Source organism: Haliotis cracherodii, unplaced genomic scaffold (genome assembly GCF_022045235.1).
Source record: "Haliotis cracherodii isolate W230 unplaced genomic scaffold, xgHalCrac1.p SCAF_51, whole genome shotgun sequence".
NCBI classification, from domain to species: Eukaryota; Metazoa; Mollusca; class Gastropoda; order Lepetellida; family Haliotidae; genus Haliotis; species Haliotis cracherodii.
The window spans coordinates 78,590-99,191 of record NW_027266310.1 but is presented as its reverse complement, the minus strand read 5'-3'; the positions used below and the strand labels follow the sequence as shown (position 1 = coordinate 99,191).

Here is a 20,602-nt window from a genome sequence, read left to right as displayed (position 1 = left end):
CAGAAGATCAACATCAGTGGTAAATGAAACTGTTGCCTCCTTAGGGGAATCAAAGTCAATTACTTGGCTCCATCTCAACATCGTCATCAGTGTTTGTGATTAAGGCGTCACCTGAAAACCAGAGTGTCCTAAGTCCTCAAAACTCAGTTTCGAGATATTGCCATTTGAACATTGTCATATCGATATCTAGTTTATTACTTATATTTTGCTATTGATTATAAAAAGAACTATTGTCTGGTTTTAAAAAGTAACTTATAATATGTTTAATTTTCAGTGATAACTAATAAAATATCAGAAAGAGCCGATTTTTGTTTTGACATGGGACAATTTCAGTCAAGAAATAAGTGAAATTTTCATAATCATAATGTTTCATCTCAATGTGACTCTATTTTATGCGTTTAAATCATTATGAGTTAGGACAGTCTGGTACAAAAAGCGAAGAAATATGTGGAAATTGACTGTAGTTTTTCGTTGAAAACAAAAGCAACCAATATCATGTAACATTTTATTTAAAAAGAAACGTTTATCAACATTCAACAACCAAAAGAAAACGAAGTTCACGATCCTGGTTGTAACTGACACTTTGCTTTGTCCTAATTTTAAGGACAGATATGATAGCAACCTAAAACTCTTTGCAGCCCTTGAGTGTGCCTGTCACGGAATGTGTATGATGTTGCAGAAATATATTTTGTCCATAGCAACATAATTCTCGTAGCAAAACAAACTCGTAAGAGCATCATAAATGAACACTTCAACAGTTCCAGGAACAATTTCAAAACATGAATTCCTCATATCATCAATACAGAAAGATCACTTAGTCTTAAACAATACAACCATAACTAAATAAATTTCACTTTCCTGGTAGTAACTGACACCTTGTAACTGCCCCAGAGCAAAACAATCAATCTACAAGTAATATTAAGTCCAAACACCTTTCTGATCATCAGTTCATGAAACAATTTTAAGGACAATAGACTATTAACTGAAAGTTTAGTGTCCAGGTCTGGGCACAATATCAGTTTTATAACTTAAGATTATTCCCATAACATTTCACAATAGACCATCAAGTTGCACATAACTAAGAAGTCTAAGAAGTCGATTAGTCCACTCGTGAACTTTTGGTCTGTAGGAGTCATTAATTTTAACATGGCCTCGATGTCCTTTGATTTTTCTTGTGACAGTTCAGGTTTCTTTGATGAGATAACGGCTTTAGGCCATTCAAATAACAGTTGGCCTACGCGGGGGTGATGACATCCGCCGGAAGTTCTCCCGTGGACGAACTGATGCCCTGGTCAGGACTGCATCAGCAAATGAGTCCTTCAACTCAATTGAGTATGGATCCTTTTTGTGGTATACCAAGTTTTTGACCTTGGCACTATCGTAAAATTAAGTTTTATTGATCCTTCAATATATCTATGAAAGTGATCATCTCGCGTTTGGCCCTTTTCATATATCGCATAATTCCAAGAGGACTAAGAACATCAGACTTTCTCAGTTCTCGTTCAATCTGGCTGTGAATGTTGTCACACTCTTGTATACTGGAGTGGGCAGGTTCACAAAACTTCTGCTCGATGATAAAAATTTGCTCTTTCATCATGAAATCCTTTACAGCAAATGAATTCCTGAATTCCGGTTTTGTGCCACGCATGAGTCTGACCAAAGTATGATGTCATCTGGATTGTGTTTTTCTACTACTTTCTGAAGGATTAAAATCAGTGCACTGGCAATTTCATTGGCACCTCTTCCTGCTTGGATTTCGTTCCATACAGCACAATGCCCTTGTGAAGGTTGTAAAAGCTAAGCTTTAGTCGATAAAAGAAACTTGAAAGTTTGTGGACAACTCAACACCTTTTCCAAATCAAAACATATAACAGCTTTTGTCTTGTCCTGCCTGTCCCTGTTCCTTTCCTCCTGCGTTGCCATCTTCGATTGGAAATGAGACAGATATTCTTCCCGAAGTTCCTCATCAAATACAGTCATGTTTTTCTTTCATTCTATATATTCTTCACACCTGTCGCAGCGACCTTTCTTTGGTTTGTGAAATTCGATGTTAAGGTCCGAATTGAAAATATTTCGATACATGTGCTCTTGTCCATCAGCATCACACCTCTCACAATACAGTCTTAAATATGTGGCTGCCATGGTTAAATTTTGATCCAGATGCTCTTTTTGTGTCTTTGATCTACAGTAATGTGACTCTATCCTTGGAAATGAGTTTATGTGATGCGTGCATGTTGTCCCTCTCATGTCTCCCCCCCTTAAAGGTACGTCAGTAGCATGGTTGTATTTCTTCTCATGGAAATAGGAAACTCGCCTTTCCGATATGCCTAGAGTAAGTCAGGTAGAATTCTTTGCACACTCTGACTCTTTCACTTCCTATAAACACGTAATATGCATAGAAAAACTTCTGTTGCCTCTCCTTTTTTTTTCCACGGGTTCGACTTCTTCTCTACCGACCTTTCCACTATATCCCAGAGTGGCATTTGGTGGACCTACAAAATCACTTAAGTTTCAACAGGTGGATGTGGAATCTCAAAATCTGCATCATCAGTATCAGGGGTGTATTTACTCATCTGATGCAGAATCAGAAATTGATTCTTCTGTTTCACTTGAATCATTGAGACTTTGGAATGCAGTTAAATCAGAAGATCAACATCAGTGGTAAATGAAACTGTTGCCTTCTTAGGGGAATCAAAGTCAATTACTTGGCTCCATCTCAACATCGTCATCAGTGTTTGTGATTAAGGCGTCACCAGAAAACCAGAGTGTCCTAAGTCCTCAAAACTCAGTTTCGAGATATTGCCATTTGAACATTGTCATATCGATATCTAGTTTATTACTTATATTTTGCTATTGATTATAAAAAGAACTATTGTCTGGTTTTAAAAAGTAACTTATAATATGTTTAATTTTCAGTGATAACTAATAAAATATCAGAAAGAGCCGATTTTTGTTTTGACATGGGACAATTTCAGTCAAGAAATAAGTGAAATTTTCATAATCATAATGTTTCATCTCAATGTGACTCTATTTTATGCGTTTAAATCATTATGAGTTAGGACAGTCTGGTACAAAAAGCGAAGAAATATGTGGAAATTGACTGTAGTTTTTCGTTGAAAACAAAAGCAACCAATATCATGTAACATTTTATTTAAAAAGAAACGTTTATCAACATTCAACAACCAAAAGAAAACGAAGTTCACGATCCTGGTTGTAACTGACACTTTGCTTTGTCCTAATTTTAAGGACAGATATGATAGCAACCTAAAACTCTTTGCAGCCCTTGAGTGTGCCTGTCACGGAATGTGTATGATGTTGCAGAAATATATTTTGTCCATAGCAACATAATTCTCGTAGCAAAACAAACTCGTAAGAGCATCATAAATGAACACTTCAACAGTTCCAGGAACAATTTCAAAACATGAATTCCTCATATCATCAATACAGAAAGATCACTTAGTCTTAAACAATACAACCATAACTAAATAAATTTCACTTTCCTGGTAGTAACTGACACCTTGTAACTGCCCCAGAGCAAAACAATCAATCTACAAGATATATTAAGTCCAAACACCTTTCTGATCATCAGTTCATGAAACAATTTTAAGGACAATAGACTATTAACTGAAAGTTTAGTGTCCAGGTCTGGGCACAATATCAGTTTTATAACTTAAGATTATTCCCATAACATTTCACAATAGACCATCAAGTTGCACATAACTAAGAAGTCTAAGAAGTCGATTAGTCCACTCGTGAACTTTTGGTCTGTAGGAGTCATTAATTTTAACATGGCCTCGATGTCCTTTGATTTTTCTTGTGACAGTTCAGGTTTCTTTGATGAGATAACGGCTTTAGGCCATTCAAATAACAGTTGGCCTACGCGGGGGTGATGACATCCGCCGGAAGTTCTCCCGTGGACGAACTGATGCCCTGGTCAGGACTGCATCAGCAAATGAGTCCTTCAACTCAATTGAGTATGGATCCTTTTTGTGGTATACCAAGTTTTTGACCTTGGCACTATCGTAAAATTAAGTTTTATTGATCCTTCAATATATCTATGAAAGTGATCATCTCGCGTTTGGCCCTTTTCATATATCGCATAATTCCAAGAGGACTAAGAACATCAGACTTTCTCAGTTCTCGTTCAATCTGGCTGTGAATGTTGTCACACTCTTGTATACTGGAGTGGGCAGGTTCACAAAACTTCTTCGATGATAGAAATTTGCTCTTTCATCATGAAATCCTTTACAGCAAATGAATTCCTGAATTCCGGTTTTGTGCCACGCATGAGTCTGACCAAAGTATGATGTCATCTGGATTGTGTTTTTCTACTACTTTCTGAAGGATTAAAATCAGTGCACTGGCAATTTCATTGGCACCTCTTCCTGCTTGGATTTCGTTCCATACAGCACAATGCCCTTGTGAAGGTTGTAAAAGCTAAGCTTTAGTCGATAAAAGAAACTTGAAAGTTTGTGGACAACTCAACACCTTTTCCAAATCAAAACATATAACAGCTTTTGTCTTGTCCTGCCTGTCCCTGTTCCTTTCCTCCTGCGTTGCCATCTTCGATTGGAAATGAGACAGATATTCTTCCCGAAGTTCCTCATCAAATACAGTCATGTTTTTCTTTCATTCTATATATTCTTCACACCTGTCGCAGCGACCTTTCTTTGGTTTGTGAAATTCGATGTTAAGGTCCGAATTGAAAATATTTCGATACATGTGCTCTTGTCCATCAGCATCACACCTCTCACAATACAGTCTTAAATATGTGGCTGCCATGGTTAAATTTTGATCCAGATGCTCTTTTTGTGTCTTTGATCTACAGTAATGTGACTCTATCCTTGGAAATGAGTTTATGTGATGCGTGCATGTTGTCCCTCTCATGTCTCCCCCCCTTAAAGGTACGTCAGTAGCATGGTTGTATTTCTTCTCATGGAAATAGGAAACTCGCCTTTCCGATATGCCTAGAGTAAGTCAGGTAGAATTCTTTGCACACTCTGACTCTTTCACTTCCTATAAACACGTAATATGCATAGAAAAACTTCTGTTGCCTCTCCTTTTTTTTTCCACGGGTTCGACTTCTTCTCTACCGACCTTTCCACTATATCCCAGAGTGGCATTTGGTGGACCTACAAAATCACTTAAGTTTCAACAGGTGGATGTGGAATCTCAAAATCTGCATCATCAGTATCAGGGGTGTATTTGCTCATCTGATGCAGAATCAGAAATTGATTCTTCTGTTTCACTTGAATCATTGAGACTTTGGAATGCAGTTAAATCAGAAGATCAACATCAGTGGTAAATGAAACTGTTGCCTCCTTAGGGGAATCAAAGTCAATTACTTGGCTCCATCTCAACATCGTCATCAGTGTTTGTGATTAAGGCGTCACCAGAAAACCAGAGTGTCCTAAGTCCTCAAAACTCAGTTTCGAGATATTGCCATTTGAACATTGTCATATCGATATCTAGTTTATTACTTATATTTTGCTATTGATTATAAAAAGAACTATTGTCTGGTTTTAAAAAGTAACTTATAATATGTTTAATTTTCAGTGATAACTAATAAAATATCAGAAAGAGCCGATTTTTGTTTTGACATGGGACAATTTCAGTCAAGAAATAAGTGAAATTTTCATAATCATAATGTTTCATCTCAATGTGACTCTATTTTATGCGTTTAAATCATTATGAGTTAGGACAGTCTGGTACAAAAAGCGAAGAAATATGTGGAAATTGACTGTAGTTTTTCGTTGAAAACAAAAGCAACCAATATCATGTAACATTTTATTTAAAAAGAAACGTTTATCAACATTCAACAACCAAAAGAAAACGAAGTTCACGATCCTGGTTGTAACTGACACTTTGCTTTGTCCTAATTTTAAGGACAGATATGATAGCAACCTAAAACTCTTTGCAGCCCTTGAGTGTGCCTGTCACGGAATGTGTATGATGTTGCAGAAATATATTTTGTCCATAGCAACATAATTCTCGTAGCAAAACAAACTCGTAAGAGCATCATAAATGAACACTTCAACAGTTCCAGGAACAATTTCAAAACATGAATTCCTCATATCATCAATACAGAAAGATCACTTAGTCTTAAACAATACAACCATAACTAAATAAATTTCACTTTCCTGGTAGTAACTGACACCTTGTAACTGCCCCAGAGCAAAACAATCAATCTACAAGTAATATTAAGTCCAAACACCTTTCTGATCATCAGTTCATGAAACAATTTTAAGGACAATAGACTATTAACTGAAAGTTTAGTGTCCAGGTCTGGGCACAATATCAGTTTTATAACTTAAGATTATTCCCATAACATTTCACAATAGACCATCAAGTTGCACATAACTAAGAAGTCTAAGAAGTCGATTAGTCCACTCGTGAACTTTTGGTCTGTAGGAGTCATTAATTTTAACATGGCCTCGATGTCCTTTGATTTTTCTTGTGACAGTTCAGGTTTCTTTGATGAGATAACGGCTTTAGGCCATTCAAATAACAGTTGGCCTACGCGGGGGTGATGACATCCGCCGGAAGTTCTCCCGTGGACGAACTGATGCCCTGGTCAGGACTGCATCAGCAAATGAGTCCTTCAACTCAATTGAGTATGGATCCTTTTTGTGGTATACCAAGTTTTTGACCTTGGCACTATCGTAAAATTAAGTTTTATTGATCCTTCAATATATCTATGAAAGTGATCATCTCGCGTTTGGCCCTTTTCATATATCGCATAATTCCAAGAGGACTAAGAACATCAGACTTTCTCAGTTCTCGTTCAATCTGGCTGTGAATGTTGTCACACTCTTGTATACTGGAGTGGGCAGGTTCACAAAACTTCTGCTCGATGATAGAAATTTGCTCTTTCATCATGAAATCCTTTACAGCAAATGAATTCCTGAATTCCGGTTTTGTGCCACGCATGAGTCTGACCAAAGTATGATGTCATCTGGATTGTGTTTTTCTACTACTTTCTGAAGGATTAAAATCAGTGCACTGGCAATTTCATTGGCACCTCTTCCTGCTTGGATTTCGTTCCATACAGCACAATGCCCTTGTGAAGGTTGTAAAAGCTAAGCTTTAGTCGATAAAAGAAACTTGAAAGTTTGTGGACAACTCAACACCTTTTCCAAATCAAAACATATAACAGCTTTTGTCTTGTCCTGCCTGTCCCTGTTCCTTTCCTCCTGCGTTGCCATCTTCGATTGGAAATGAGACAGATATTCTTCCCGAAGTTCCTCATCAAATACAGTCATGTTTTTCTTTCATTCTATATATTCTTCACACCTGTCGCAGCGACCTTTCTTTGGTTTGTGAAATTCGATGTTAAGGTCCGAATTGAAAATATTTCGATACATGTGCTCTTGTCCATCAGCATCACACCTCTCACAATACAGTCTTAAATATGTGGCTGCCATGGTTAAATTTTGATCCAGATGCTCTTTTTGTGTCTTTGATCTACAGTAATGTGACTCTATCCTTGGAAATGAGTTTATGTGATGCGTGCATGTTGTCCCTCTCATGTCTCCCCCCCTTAAAGGTACGTCAGTAGCATGGTTGTATTTCTTCTCATGGAAATAGGAAACTCGCCTTTCCGATATGCCTAGAGTAAGTCAGGTAGAATTCTTTGCACACTCTGACTCTTTCACTTCCTATAAACACGTAATATGCATAGAAAAACTTCTGTTGCCTCTCCTTTTTTTTTCCACGGGTTCGACTTCTTCTCTACCGACCTTTCCACTATATCCCAGAGTGGCATTTGGTGGACCTACAAAATCACTTAAGTTTCAACAGGTGGATGTGGAATCTCAAAATCTGCATCATCAGTATCAGGGGTGTATTTGCTCATCTGATGCAGAATCAGAAATTGATTCTTCTGTTTCACTTGAATCATTGAGACTTTGGAATGCAGTTAAATCAGAAGATCAACATCAGTGGTAAATGAAACTGTTGCCTCCTTAGGGGAATCAAAGTCAATTACTTGGCTCCATCTCAACATCGTCATCAGTGTTTGTGATTAAGGCGTCACCAGAAAACCAGAGTGTCCTAAGTCCTCAAAACTCAGTTTCGAGATATTGCCATTTGAACATTGTCATATCGATATCTAGTTTATTACTTATATTTTGCTATTGATTATAAAAAGAACTATTGTCTGGTTTTAAAAAGTAACTTATAATATGTTTAATTTTCAGTGATAACTAATAAAATATCAGAAAGAGCCGATTTTTGTTTTGACATGGGACAATTTCAGTCAAGAAATAAGTGAAATTTTCATAATCATAATGTTTCATCTCAATGTGACTCTATTTTATGCGTTTAAATCATTATGAGTTAGGACAGTCTGGTACAAAAAGCGAAGAAATATGTGGAAATTGACTGTAGTTTTTCGTTGAAAACAAAAGCAACCAATATCATGTAACATTTTATTTAAAAAGAAACGTTTATCAACATTCAACAACCAAAAGAAAACGAAGTTCACGATCCTGGTTGTAACTGACACTTTGCTTTGTCCTAATTTTAAGGACAGATATGATAGCAACCTAAAACTCTTTGCAGCCCTTGAGTGTGCCTGTCACGGAATGTGTATGATGTTGCAGAAATATATTTTGTCCATAGCAACATAATTCTCGTAGCAAAACAAACTCGTAAGAGCATCATAAATGAACACTTCAACAGTTCCAGGAACAATTTCAAAACATGAATTCCTCATATCATCAATACAGAAAGATCACTTAGTCTTAAACAATACAACCATAACTAAATAAATTTCACTTTCCTGGTAGTAACTGACACCTTGTAACTGCCCCAGAGCAAAACAATCAATCTACAAGTAATATTAAGTCCAAACACCTTTCTGATCATCAGTTCATGAAACAATTTTAAGGACAATAGACTATTAACTGAAAGTTTAGTGTCCAGGTCTGGGCACAATATCAGTTTTATAACTTAAGATTATTCCCATAACATTTCACAATAGACCATCAAGTTGCACATAACTAAGAAGTCTAAGAAGTCGATTAGTCCACTCGTGAACTTTTGGTCTGTAGGAGTCATTAATTTTAACATGGCCTCGATGTCCTTTGATTTTTCTTGTGACAGTTCAGGTTTCTTTGATGAGATAACGGCTTTAGGCCATTCAAATAACAGTTGGCCTACGCGGGGGTGATGACATCCGCCGGAAGTTCTCCCGTGGACGAACTGATGCCCTGGTCAGGACTGCATCAGCAAATGAGTCCTTCAACTCAATTGAGTATGGATCCTTTTTGTGGTATACCAAGTTTTTGACCTTGGCACTATCGTAAAATTAAGTTTTATTGATCCTTCAATATATCTATGAAAGTGATCATCTCGCGTTTGGCCCTTTTCATATATCGCATAATTCCAAGAGGACTAAGAACATCAGACTTTCTCAGTTCTCGTTCAATCTGGCTGTGAATGTTGTCACACTCTTGTATACTGGAGTGGGCAGGTTCACAAAACTTCTGCTCGATGATAGAAATTTGCTCTTTCATCATGAAATCCTTTACAGCAAATGAATTCCTGAATTCCGGTTTTGTGCCACGCATGAGTCTGACCAAAGTATGATGTCATCTGGATTGTGTTTTTCTACTACTTTCTGAAGGATTAAAATCAGTGCACTGGCAATTTCATTGGCACCTCTTCCTGCTTGGATTTCGTTCCATACAGCACAATGCCCTTGTGAAGGTTGTAAAAGCTAAGCTTTAGTCGATAAAAGAAACTTGAAAGTTTGTGGACAACTCAACACCTTTTCCAAATCAAAACATATAACAGCTTTTGTCTTGTCCTGCCTGTCCCTGTTCCTTTCCTCCTGCGTTGCCATCTTCGATTGGAAATGAGACAGATATTCTTCCCGAAGTTCCTCATCAAATACAGTCATGTTTTTCTTTCATTCTATATATTCTTCACACCTGTCGCAGCGACCTTTCTTTGGTTTGTGAAATTCGATGTTAAGGTCCGAATTGAAAATATTTCGATACATGTGCTCTTGTCCATCAGCATCACACCTCTCACAATACAGTCTTAAATATGTGGCTGCCATGGTTAAATTTTGATCCAGATGCTCTTTTTGTGTCTTTGATCTACAGTAATGTGACTCTATCCTTGGAAATGAGTTTATGTGATGCGTGCATGTTGTCCCTCTCATGTCTCCCCCCCTTAAAGGTACGTCAGTAGCATGGTTGTATTTCTTCTCATGGAAATAGGAAACTCGCCTTTCCGATATGCCTAGAGTAAGTCAGGTAGAATTCTTTGCACACTCTGACTCTTTCACTTCCTATAAACACGTAATATGCATAGAAAAACTTCTGTTGCCTCTCCTTTTTTTTTCCACGGGTTCGACTTCTTCTCTACCGACCTTTCCACTATATCCCAGAGTGGCATTTGGTGGACCTACAAAATCACTTAAGTTTCAACAGGTGGATGTGGAATCTCAAAATCTGCATCATCAGTATCAGGGGTGTATTTGCTCATCTGATGCAGAATCAGAAATTGATTCTTCTGTTTCACTTGAATCATTGAGACTTTGGAATGCAGTTAAATCAGAAGATCAACATCAGTGGTAAATGAAACTGTTGCCTCCTTAGGGGAATCAAAGTCAATTACTTGGCTCCATCTCAACATCGTCATCAGTGTTTGTGATTAAGGCGTCACCTGAAAACCAGAGTGTCCTAAGTCCTCAAAACTCAGTTTCGAGATATTGCCATTTGAACATTGTCATATCGATATCTAGTTTATTACTTATATTTTGCTATTGATTATAAAAAGAACTATTGTCTGGTTTTAAAAAGTAACTTATAATATGTTTAATTTTCAGTGATAACTAATAAAATATCAGAAAGAGCCGATTTTTGTTTTGACATGGGACAATTTCAGTCAAGAAATAAGTGAAATTTTCATAATCATAATGTTTCATCTCAATGTGACTCTATTTTATGCGTTTAAATCATTATGAGTTAGGACAGTCTGGTACAAAAAGCGAAGAAATATGTGGAAATTGACTGTAGTTTTTCGTTGAAAACAAAAGCAACCAATATCATGTAACATTTTATTTAAAAAGAAACGTTTATCAACATTCAACAACCAAAAGAAAACGAAGTTCACGATCCTGGTTGTAACTGACACTTTGCTTTGTCCTAATTTTAAGGACAGATATGATAGCAACCTAAAACTCTTTGCAGCCCTTGAGTGTGCCTGTCACGGAATGTGTATGATGTTGCAGAAATATATTTTGTCCATAGCAACATAATTCTCGTAGCAAAACAAACTCGTAAGAGCATCATAAATGAACACTTCAACAGTTCCAGGAACAATTTCAAAACATGAATTCCTCATATCATCAATACAGAAAGATCACTTAGTCTTAAACAATACAACCATAACTAAATAAATTTCACTTTCCTGGTAGTAACTGACACCTTGTAACTGCCCCAGAGCAAAACAATCAATCTACAAGTCCAAACACCTTTCTGATCATCAGTTCATGAAACAATTTTAAGGACAATAGACTATTAACTGAAAGTTTAGTGTCCAGGTCTGGGCACAATATCAGTTTTATAACTTAAGATTATTCCCATAACATTTCACAATAGACCATCAAGTTGCACATAACTAAGAAGTCTAAGAAGTCGATTAGTCCACTCGTGAACTTTTGGTCTGTAGGAGTCATTAATTTTAACATGGCCTCGATGTCCTTTGATTTTTCTTGTGACAGTTCAGGTTTCTTTGATGAGATAACGGCTTTAGGCCATTCAAATAACAGTTGGCCTACGCGGGGGTGATGACATCCGCCGGAAGTTCTCCCGTGGACGAACTGATGCCCTGGTCAGGACTGCATCAGCAAATGAGTCCTTCAACTCAATTGAGTATGGATCCTTTTTGTGGTATACCAAGTTTTTGACCTTGGCACTATCGTAAAATTAAGTTTTATTGATCCTTCAATATATCTATGAAAGTGATCATCTCGCGTTTGGCCCTTTTCATATATCGCATAATTCCAAGAGGACTAAGAACATCAGACTTTCTCAGTTCTCGTTCAATCTGGCTGTGAATGTTGTCACACTCTTGTATACTGGAGTGGGCAGGTTCACAAAACTTCTGCTCGATGATAGAAATTTGCTCTTTCATCATGAAATCCTTTACAGCAAATGAATTCCTGAATTCCGGTTTTGTGCCACGCATGAGTCTGACCAAAGTATGATGTCATCTGGATTGTGTTTTTCTACTACTTTCTGAAGGATTAAAATCAGTGCACTGGCAATTTCATTGGCACCTCTTCCTGCTTGGATTTCGTTCCATACAGCACAATGCCCTTGTGAAGGTTGTAAAAGCTAAGCTTTAGTCGATAAAAGAAACTTGAAAGTTTGTGGACAACTCAACACCTTTTCCAAATCAAAACATATAACAGCTTTTGTCTTGTCCTGCCTGTCCCTGTTCCTTTCCTCCTGCGTTGCCATCTTCGATTGGAAATGAGACAGATATTCTTCCCGAAGTTCCTCATCAAATACAGTCATGTTTTTCTTTCATTCTATATATTCTTCACACCTGTCGCAGCGACCTTTCTTTGGTTTGTGAAATTCGATGTTAAGGTCCGAATTGAAAATATTTCGATACATGTGCTCTTGTCCATCAGCATCACACCTCTCACAATACAGTCTTAAATATGTGGCTGCCATGGTTAAATTTTGATCCAGATGCTCTTTTTGTGTCTTTGATCTACAGTAATGTGACTCTATCCTTGGAAATGAGTTTATGTGATGCGTGCATGTTGTCCCTCTCATGTCTCCCCCCCTTAAAGGTACGTCAGTAGCATGGTTGTATTTCTTCTCATGGAAATAGGAAACTCGCCTTTCCGATATGCCTAGAGTAAGTCAGGTAGAATTCTTTGCACACTCTGACTCTTTCACTTCCTATAAACACGTAATATGCATAGAAAAACTTCTGTTGCCTCTCCTTTTTTTTTCCACGGGTTCGACTTCTTCTCTACCGACCTTTCCACTATATCCCAGAGTGGCATTTGGTGGACCTACAAAATCACTTAAGTTTCAACAGGTGGATGTGGAATCTCAAAATCTGCATCATCAGTATCAGGGGTGTATTTGCTCATCTGATGCAGAATCAGAAATTGATTCTTCTGTTTCACTTGAATCATTGAGACTTTGGAATGCAGTTAAATCAGAAGATCAACATCAGTGGTAAATGAAACTGTTGCCTCCTTAGGGGAATCAAAGTCAATTACTTGGCTCCATCTCAACATCGTCATCAGTGTTTGTGATTAAGGCGTCACCTGAAAACCAGAGTGTCCTAAGTCCTCAAAACTCAGTTTCGAGATATTGCCATTTGAACATTGTCATATCGATATCTAGTTTATTACTTATATTTTGCTATTGATTATAAAAAGAACTATTGTCTGGTTTTAAAAAGTAACTTATAATATGTTTAATTTTCAGTGATAACTAATAAAATATCAGAAAGAGCCGATTTTTGTTTTGACATGGGACAATTTCAGTCAAGAAATAAGTGAAATTTTCATAATCATAATGTTTCATCTCAATGTGACTCTATTTTATGCGTTTAAATCATTATGAGTTAGGACAGTCTGGTACAAAAAGCGAAGAAATATGTGGAAATTGACTGTAGTTTTTCGTTGAAAACAAAAGCAACCAATATCATGTAACATTTTATTTAAAAAGAAACGTTTATCAACATTCAACAACCAAAAGAAAACGAAGTTCACGATCCTGGTTGTAACTGACACTTTGCTTTGTCCTAATTTTAAGGACAGATATGATAGCAACCTAAAACTCTTTGCAGCCCTTGAGTGTGCCTGTCACGGAATGTGTATGATGTTGCAGAAATATATTTTGTCCATAGCAACATAATTCTCGTAGCAAAACAAACTCGTAAGAGCATCATAAATGAACACTTCAACAGTTCCAGGAACAATTTCAAAACATGAATTCCTCATATCATCAATACAGAAAGATCACTTAGTCTTAAACAATACAACCATAACTAAATAAATTTCACTTTCCTGGTAGTAACTGACACCTTGTAACTGCCCCAGAGCAAAACAATCAATCTACAAGTAATATTAAGTCCAAACACCTTTCTGATCATCAGTTCATGAAACAATTTTAAGGACAATAGACTATTAACTGAAAGTTTAGTGTCCAGGTCTGGGCACAATATCAGTTTTATAACTTAAGATTATTCCCATAACATTTCACAATAGACCATCAAGTTGCACATAACTAAGAAGTCTAAGAAGTCGATTAGTCCACTCGTGAACTTTTGGTCTGTAGGAGTCATTAATTTTAACATGGCCTCGATGTCCTTTGATTTTTCTTGTGACAGTTCAGGTTTCTTTGATGAGATAACGGCTTTAGGCCATTCAAATAACAGTTGGCCTACGCGGGGGTGATGACATCCGCCGGAAGTTCTCCCGTGGACGAACTGATGCCCTGGTCAGGACTGCATCAGCAAATGAGTCCTTCAACTCAATTGAGTATGGATCCTTTTTGTGGTATACCAAGTTTTTGACCTTGGCACTATCGTAAAATTAAGTTTTATTGATCCTTCAATATATCTATGAAAGTGATCATCTCGCGTTTGGCCCTTTTCATATATCGCATAATTCCAAGAGGACTAAGAACATCAGACTTTCTCAGTTCTCGTTCAATCTGGCTGTGAATGTTGTCACACTCTTGTATACTGGAGTGGGCAGGTTCACAAAACTTCTGCTCGATGATAGAAATTTGCTCTTTCATCATGAAATCCTTTACAGCAAATGAATTCCTGAATTCCGGTTTTGTGCCACGCATGAGTCTGACCAAAGTATGATGTCATCTGGATTGTGTTTTTCTACTACTTTCTGAAGGATTAAAATCAGTGCACTGGCAATTTCATTGGCACCTCTTCCTGCTTGGATTTCGTTCCATACAGCACAATGCCCTTGTGAAGGTTGTAAAAGCTAAGCTTTAGTCGATAAAAGAAACTTGAAAGTTTGTGGACAACTCAACACCTTTTCCAAATCAAAACATATAACAGCTTTTGTCTTGTCCTGCCTGTCCCTGTTCCTTTCCTCCTGCGTTGCCATCTTCGATTGGAAATGAGACAGATATTCTTCCCGAAGTTCCTCATCAAATACAGTCATGTTTTTCTTTCATTCTATATATTCTTCACACCTGTCGCAGCGACCTTTCTTTGGTTTGTGAAATTCGATGTTAAGGTCCGAATTGAAAATATTTCGATACATGTGCTCTTGTCCATCAGCATCACACCTCTCACAATACAGTCTTAAATATGTGGCTGCCATGGTTAAATTTTGATCCAGATGCTCTTTTTGTGTCTTTGATCTACAGTAATGTGACTCTATCCTTGGAAATGAGTTTATGTGATGCGTGCATGTTGTCCCTCTCATGTCTCCCCCCCTTAAAGGTACGTCAGTAGCATGGTTGTATTTCTTCTCATGGAAATAGGAAACTCGCCTTTCCGATATGCCTAGAGTAAGTCAGGTAGAATTCTTTGCACACTCTGACTCTTTCACTTCCTATAAACACGTAATATGCATAGAAAAACTTCTGTTGCCTCTCCTTTTTTTTTCCACGGGTTCGACTTCTTCTCTACCGACCTTTCCACTATATCCCAGAGTGGCATTTGGTGGACCTACAAAATCACTTAAGTTTCAACAGGTGGATGTGGAATCTCAAAATCTGCATCATCAGTATCAGGGGTGTATTTGCTCATCTGATGCAGAATCAGAAATTGATTCTTCTGTTTCACTTGAATCATTGAGACTTTGGAATGCAGTTAAATCAGAAGATCAACATCAGTGGTAAATGAAACTGTTGCCTCCTTAGGGGAATCAAAGTCAATTACTTGGCTCCATCTCAACATCGTCATCAGTGTTTGTGATTAAGGCGTCACCTGAAAACCAGAGTGTCCTAAGTCCTCAAAACTCAGTTTCGAGATATTGCCATTTGAACATTGTCATATCGATATCTAGTTTATTACTTATATTTTGCTATTGATTATAAAAAGAACTATTGTCTGGTTTTAAAAAGTAACTTATAATATGTTTAATTTTCAGTGATAACTAATAAAATATCAGAAAGAGCCGATTTTTGTTTTGACATGGGACAATTTCAGTCAAGAAATAAGTGAAATTTTCATAATCATAATGTTTCATCTCAATGTGACTCTATTTTATGCGTTTAAATCATTATGAGTTAGGACAGTCTGGTACAAAAAGCGAAGAAATATGTGGAAATTGACTGTAGTTTTTCGTTGAAAACAAAAGCAACCAATATCATGTAACATTTTATTTAAAAAGAAACGTTTATCAACATTCAACAACCAAAAGAAAACGAAGTTCACGATCCTGGTTGTAACTGACACTTTGCTTTGTCCTAATTTTAAGGACAGATATGATAACAACCTAAAACTCTTTGCAGCCCTTGAGTGTGCCTGTCACGGAATGTGTATGATGTTGCAGAAATATATTTTGTCCATAGCAACATAATTCTCGTAGCAAAACAAACTCGTAAGAGCATCATAAATGAACACTTCAACAGTTCCAGGAACAATTTCAAAACATGAATTCCTCATATCATCAATACAGAAAGATCACTTAGTCTTAAACAATACAACCATAACTAAATAAATTTCACTTTCCTGGTAGTAACTGACACCTTGTAACTGCCCCAGAGCAAAACAATCAATCTACAAGTCCAAACACCTTTCTGATCATCAGTTCATGAAACAATTTTAAGGACAATAGACTATTAACTGAAAGTTTAGTGTCCAGGTCTGGGCACAATATCAGTTTTATAACTTAAGATTATTCCCATAACATTTCACAATAGACCATCAAGTTGCACATAACTAAGAAGTCTAAGAAGTCGATTAGTCCACTCGTGAACTTTTGGTCTGTAGGAGTCATTAATTTTAACATGGCCTCGATGTCCTTTGATTTTTCTTGTGACAGTTCAGGTTTCTTTGATGAGATAACGGCTTTAGGCCATTCAAATAACAGTTGGCCTACGCGGGGGTGATGACATCCGCCGGAAGTTCTCCCGTGGACGAACTGATGCCCTGGTCAGGACTGCATCAGCAAATGAGTCCTTCAACTCAATTGAGTATGGATCCTTTTTGTGGTATACCAAGTTTTTGACCTTGGCACTATCGTAAAATTAAGTTTTATTGATCCTTCAATATATCTATGAAAGTGATCATCTCGCGTTTGGCCCTTTTCATATATCGCATAATTCCAAGAGGACTAAGAACATCAGACTTTCTCAGTTCTCGTTCAATCTGGCTGTGAATGTTGTCACACTCTTGTATACTGGAGTGGGCAGGTTCACAAAACTTCTGCTCGATGATAGAAATTTGCTCTTTCATCATGAAATCCTTTACAGCAAATGAATTCCTGAATTCCGGTTTTGTGCCACGCATGAGTCTGACCAAAGTATGATGTCATCTGGATTGTGTTTTTCTACTACTTTCTGAAGGATTAAAATCAGTGCACTGGCAATTTCATTGGCACCTCTTCCTGCTTGGATTTCGTTCCATACAGCACAATGCCCTTGTGAAGGTTGTAAAAGCTAAGCTTTAGTCGATAAAAGAAACTTGAAAGTTTGTGGACAACTCAACACCTTTTCCAAATCAAAACATATAACAGCTTTTGTCTTGTCCTGCCTGTCCCTGTTCCTTTCCTCCTGCGTTGCCATCTTCGATGGGAAATGAGACAGATATTCTTCCCGAAGTTCCTCATCAAATACAGTCATGTTTTTCTTTCATTCTATATATTCTTCACACCTGTCGCAGCGACCTTTCTTTGGTTTGTGAAATTCGATGTTAAGGTCCGAATTGAAAATATTTCGATACATGTGCTCTTGTCCATCAGCATCACACCTCTCACAATACAGTCTTAAATATGTGGCTGCCATGGTTAAATTTTGATCCAGATGCTCTTTTTGTGTCTTTGATCTACAGTAATGTGACTCTATCCTTGGAAATGAGTTTATGTGATGCGTGCATGTTGTCCCTCTCATGTCTCCCCCCCTTAAAGGTACGTCAGTAGCATGGTTGTATTTCTTCTCATGGAAATAGGAAACTCGCCTTTCCGATATGCCTAGAGTAAGTCAGGTAGAATTCTTTGCACACTCTGACTCTTTCACTTCCTATAAACACGTAATATGCATAGAAAAACTTCTGTTGCCTCTCCTTTTTTTTCCCACGGGTTCGACTTCTTCTCTACCGACCTTTCCACTATATCCCAGAGTGGCATTTGGTGGACCTACAAAATCACTTAAGTTTCAACAGGTGGATGTGGAATCTCAAAATCTGCATCATCAGTATCAGGGGTGTATTTGCTCATCTGATGCAGAATCAGAAATTGATTCTTCTGTTTCACTTGAATCATTGAGACTTTGGAATGCAGTTAAATCAGAAGATCAACATCAGTGGTAAATGAAACTGTTGCCTCCTTAGGGGAATCAAAGTCAATTACTTGGCTCCATCTCAACATCGTCATCAGTGTTTGTGATTAAGGCGTCACCTGAAAACCAGAGTGTCCTAAGTCCTCAAAACTCAGTTTCGAGATATTGCCATTTGAACATTGTCATATCGATATCTAGTTTATTACTTATATTTTGCTATTGATTATAAAAAGAACTATTGTCTGGTTTTAAAAAGTAACTTATAATATGTTTAATTTTCAGTGATAACTAATAAAATATCAGAAAGAGCCGATTTTTGTTTTGACATGGGACAATTTCAGTCAAGAAATAAGTGAAATTTTCATAATCATAATGTTTCATCTCAATGTGACTCTATTTTATGCGTTTAAATCATTATGAGTTAGGACAGTCTGGTACAAAAAGCGAAGAAATATGTGGAAATTGACTGTAGTTTTTCGTTGAAAACAAAAGCAACCAATATCATGTAACATTTTATTTAAAAAGAAACGTTTATCAACATTCAACAACCAAAAGAAAACGAAGTTCACGATCCTGGTTGTAACTGACACTTTGCTTTGTCCTAATTTTAAGGACAGATATGATAGCAACCTAAAACTCTTTGCAGCCCTTGAGTGTGCCTGTCACGGAATGTGTATGATGTTGCAGAAATATATTTTGTCCATAGCAACATAATTCTCGTAGCAAAACAAACTCGTAAGAGCATCATAAATGAACACTTCAACAGTTCCAGGAACAATTTCAAAACATGAATTCCTCATATCATCAATACAGAAAGATCACTTAGTCTTAAACAATACAACCATAACTAAATAAATTTCACTTTCCTGGTAGTAACTGACACCTTGTAACTGCCCCAGAGCAAAACAATCAATCTACAAGTCCAAACACCTTTCTGATCATCAGTTCATGAAACAATTTTAAGGACAATAGACTATTAACTGAAAGTTTAGTGTCCAGGTCTGGGCACAATATCAGTTTTATAACTTAAGATTATTCCCATAACATTTCACAATAGACCATCAAGTTGCACATAACTAAGAAGTCTAAGAAGTCGATTAGTCCACTCGTGAACTTTTGGTCTGTAGGAGTCATTAATTTTAACATGGCCTCGATGTCCTTTGATTTTTCTTGTGACAGTTCAGGTTTCTTTGATGAGATAACGGCTTTAGGCCATTCAAATAACAGTTGGCCTACGCGGGGGTGATGACATCCGCCGGAAGTTCTCCCGTGGACGAACTGATGCCCTGGTCAGGACTGCATCAGCAAATGAGTCCTTCAACTCAATTGAGTATGGATCCTTTTTGTGGTATACCAAGTTTTTGACCTTGGCACTATCGTAAAATTAAGTTTTATTGATCCTTCAATATATCTATGAAAGTGATCATCTCGCGTTTGGCCCTTTTCATATATCGCATAATTCCAAGAGGACTAAGAACATCAGACTTTCTCAGTTCTCGTTTAATCTGGCTGTGAATGTTGTCACACTCTTGTATACTGGAGTGGGCAGGTTCACAAAACTTCTGCTCGATGATAGAAATTTGCTCTTTCATCATGAAATCCTTTACAGCAAATGAATTCCTGAATTCCGGTTTTGTGCCACGCATGAGTCTGACCAAAGTATGATGTCATCTGGATTGTGTTTTTCTACTACTTTCTGAAGGATTAAAATCAGTGCACTGGCAATTTCATTGGCACCTCTTCCTGCTTGGATTTCGTTCCATACAGCACAATGCCCTTGTGAAGGTTGTAAAAGCTAAGCTTTAGTCGATAAAAGAAACTTGAAAGTTTGTGGACAACTCAACACCTTTTCCAAATCAAAACATATAACAGCTTTTGTCTTGTCCTGCCTGTCCCTGTTCCTTTCCTCCTGCGTTGCCATCTTCGATTGGAAATGAGACAGATATTCTTCCCGAAGTTCCTCATCAAATACAGTCATGTTTTTCTTTCATTCTATATATTCTTCACACCTGTCGCAGCGACCTTTCTTTGGTTTGTGAAATTCGATGTTAAGGTCCGAATTGAAAATATTTCGATACATGTGCTCTTGTCCATCAGCATCACACCTCTCACAATACAGTCTTAAATATGTGGCTGCC

At 37.3% G+C, this 20,602-nt stretch overlaps 1 protein-coding gene across 1 annotated transcript in view; it reads right to left on the bottom strand.

Annotated features, from left to right (window-relative positions):
- Positions 1-20,602, bottom strand: part of LOC139444463 (mucin-1-like) — a 145,487-nt gene that overhangs the window by 72,054 nt on the left and 52,831 nt on the right. Inside the window, exons 15-22 of the mRNA XM_071225427.1 lie at positions 19,701-19,760; positions 17,069-17,128; positions 14,437-14,496; positions 11,795-11,854; positions 9,163-9,222; positions 6,521-6,580; positions 3,881-3,940; positions 1,239-1,298 (exon numbers count right to left, since the gene is read on the bottom strand). Of these exons, the coding sequence (XP_071081528.1) occupies positions 1,239-1,298; positions 3,881-3,940; positions 6,521-6,580; positions 9,163-9,222; positions 11,795-11,854; positions 14,437-14,496; positions 17,069-17,128; positions 19,701-19,760 (480 nt within the window). The remainder of the gene's footprint in view (positions 1-1,238; positions 1,299-3,880; positions 3,941-6,520; positions 6,581-9,162; positions 9,223-11,794; positions 11,855-14,436; positions 14,497-17,068; positions 17,129-19,700; positions 19,761-20,602) is intronic.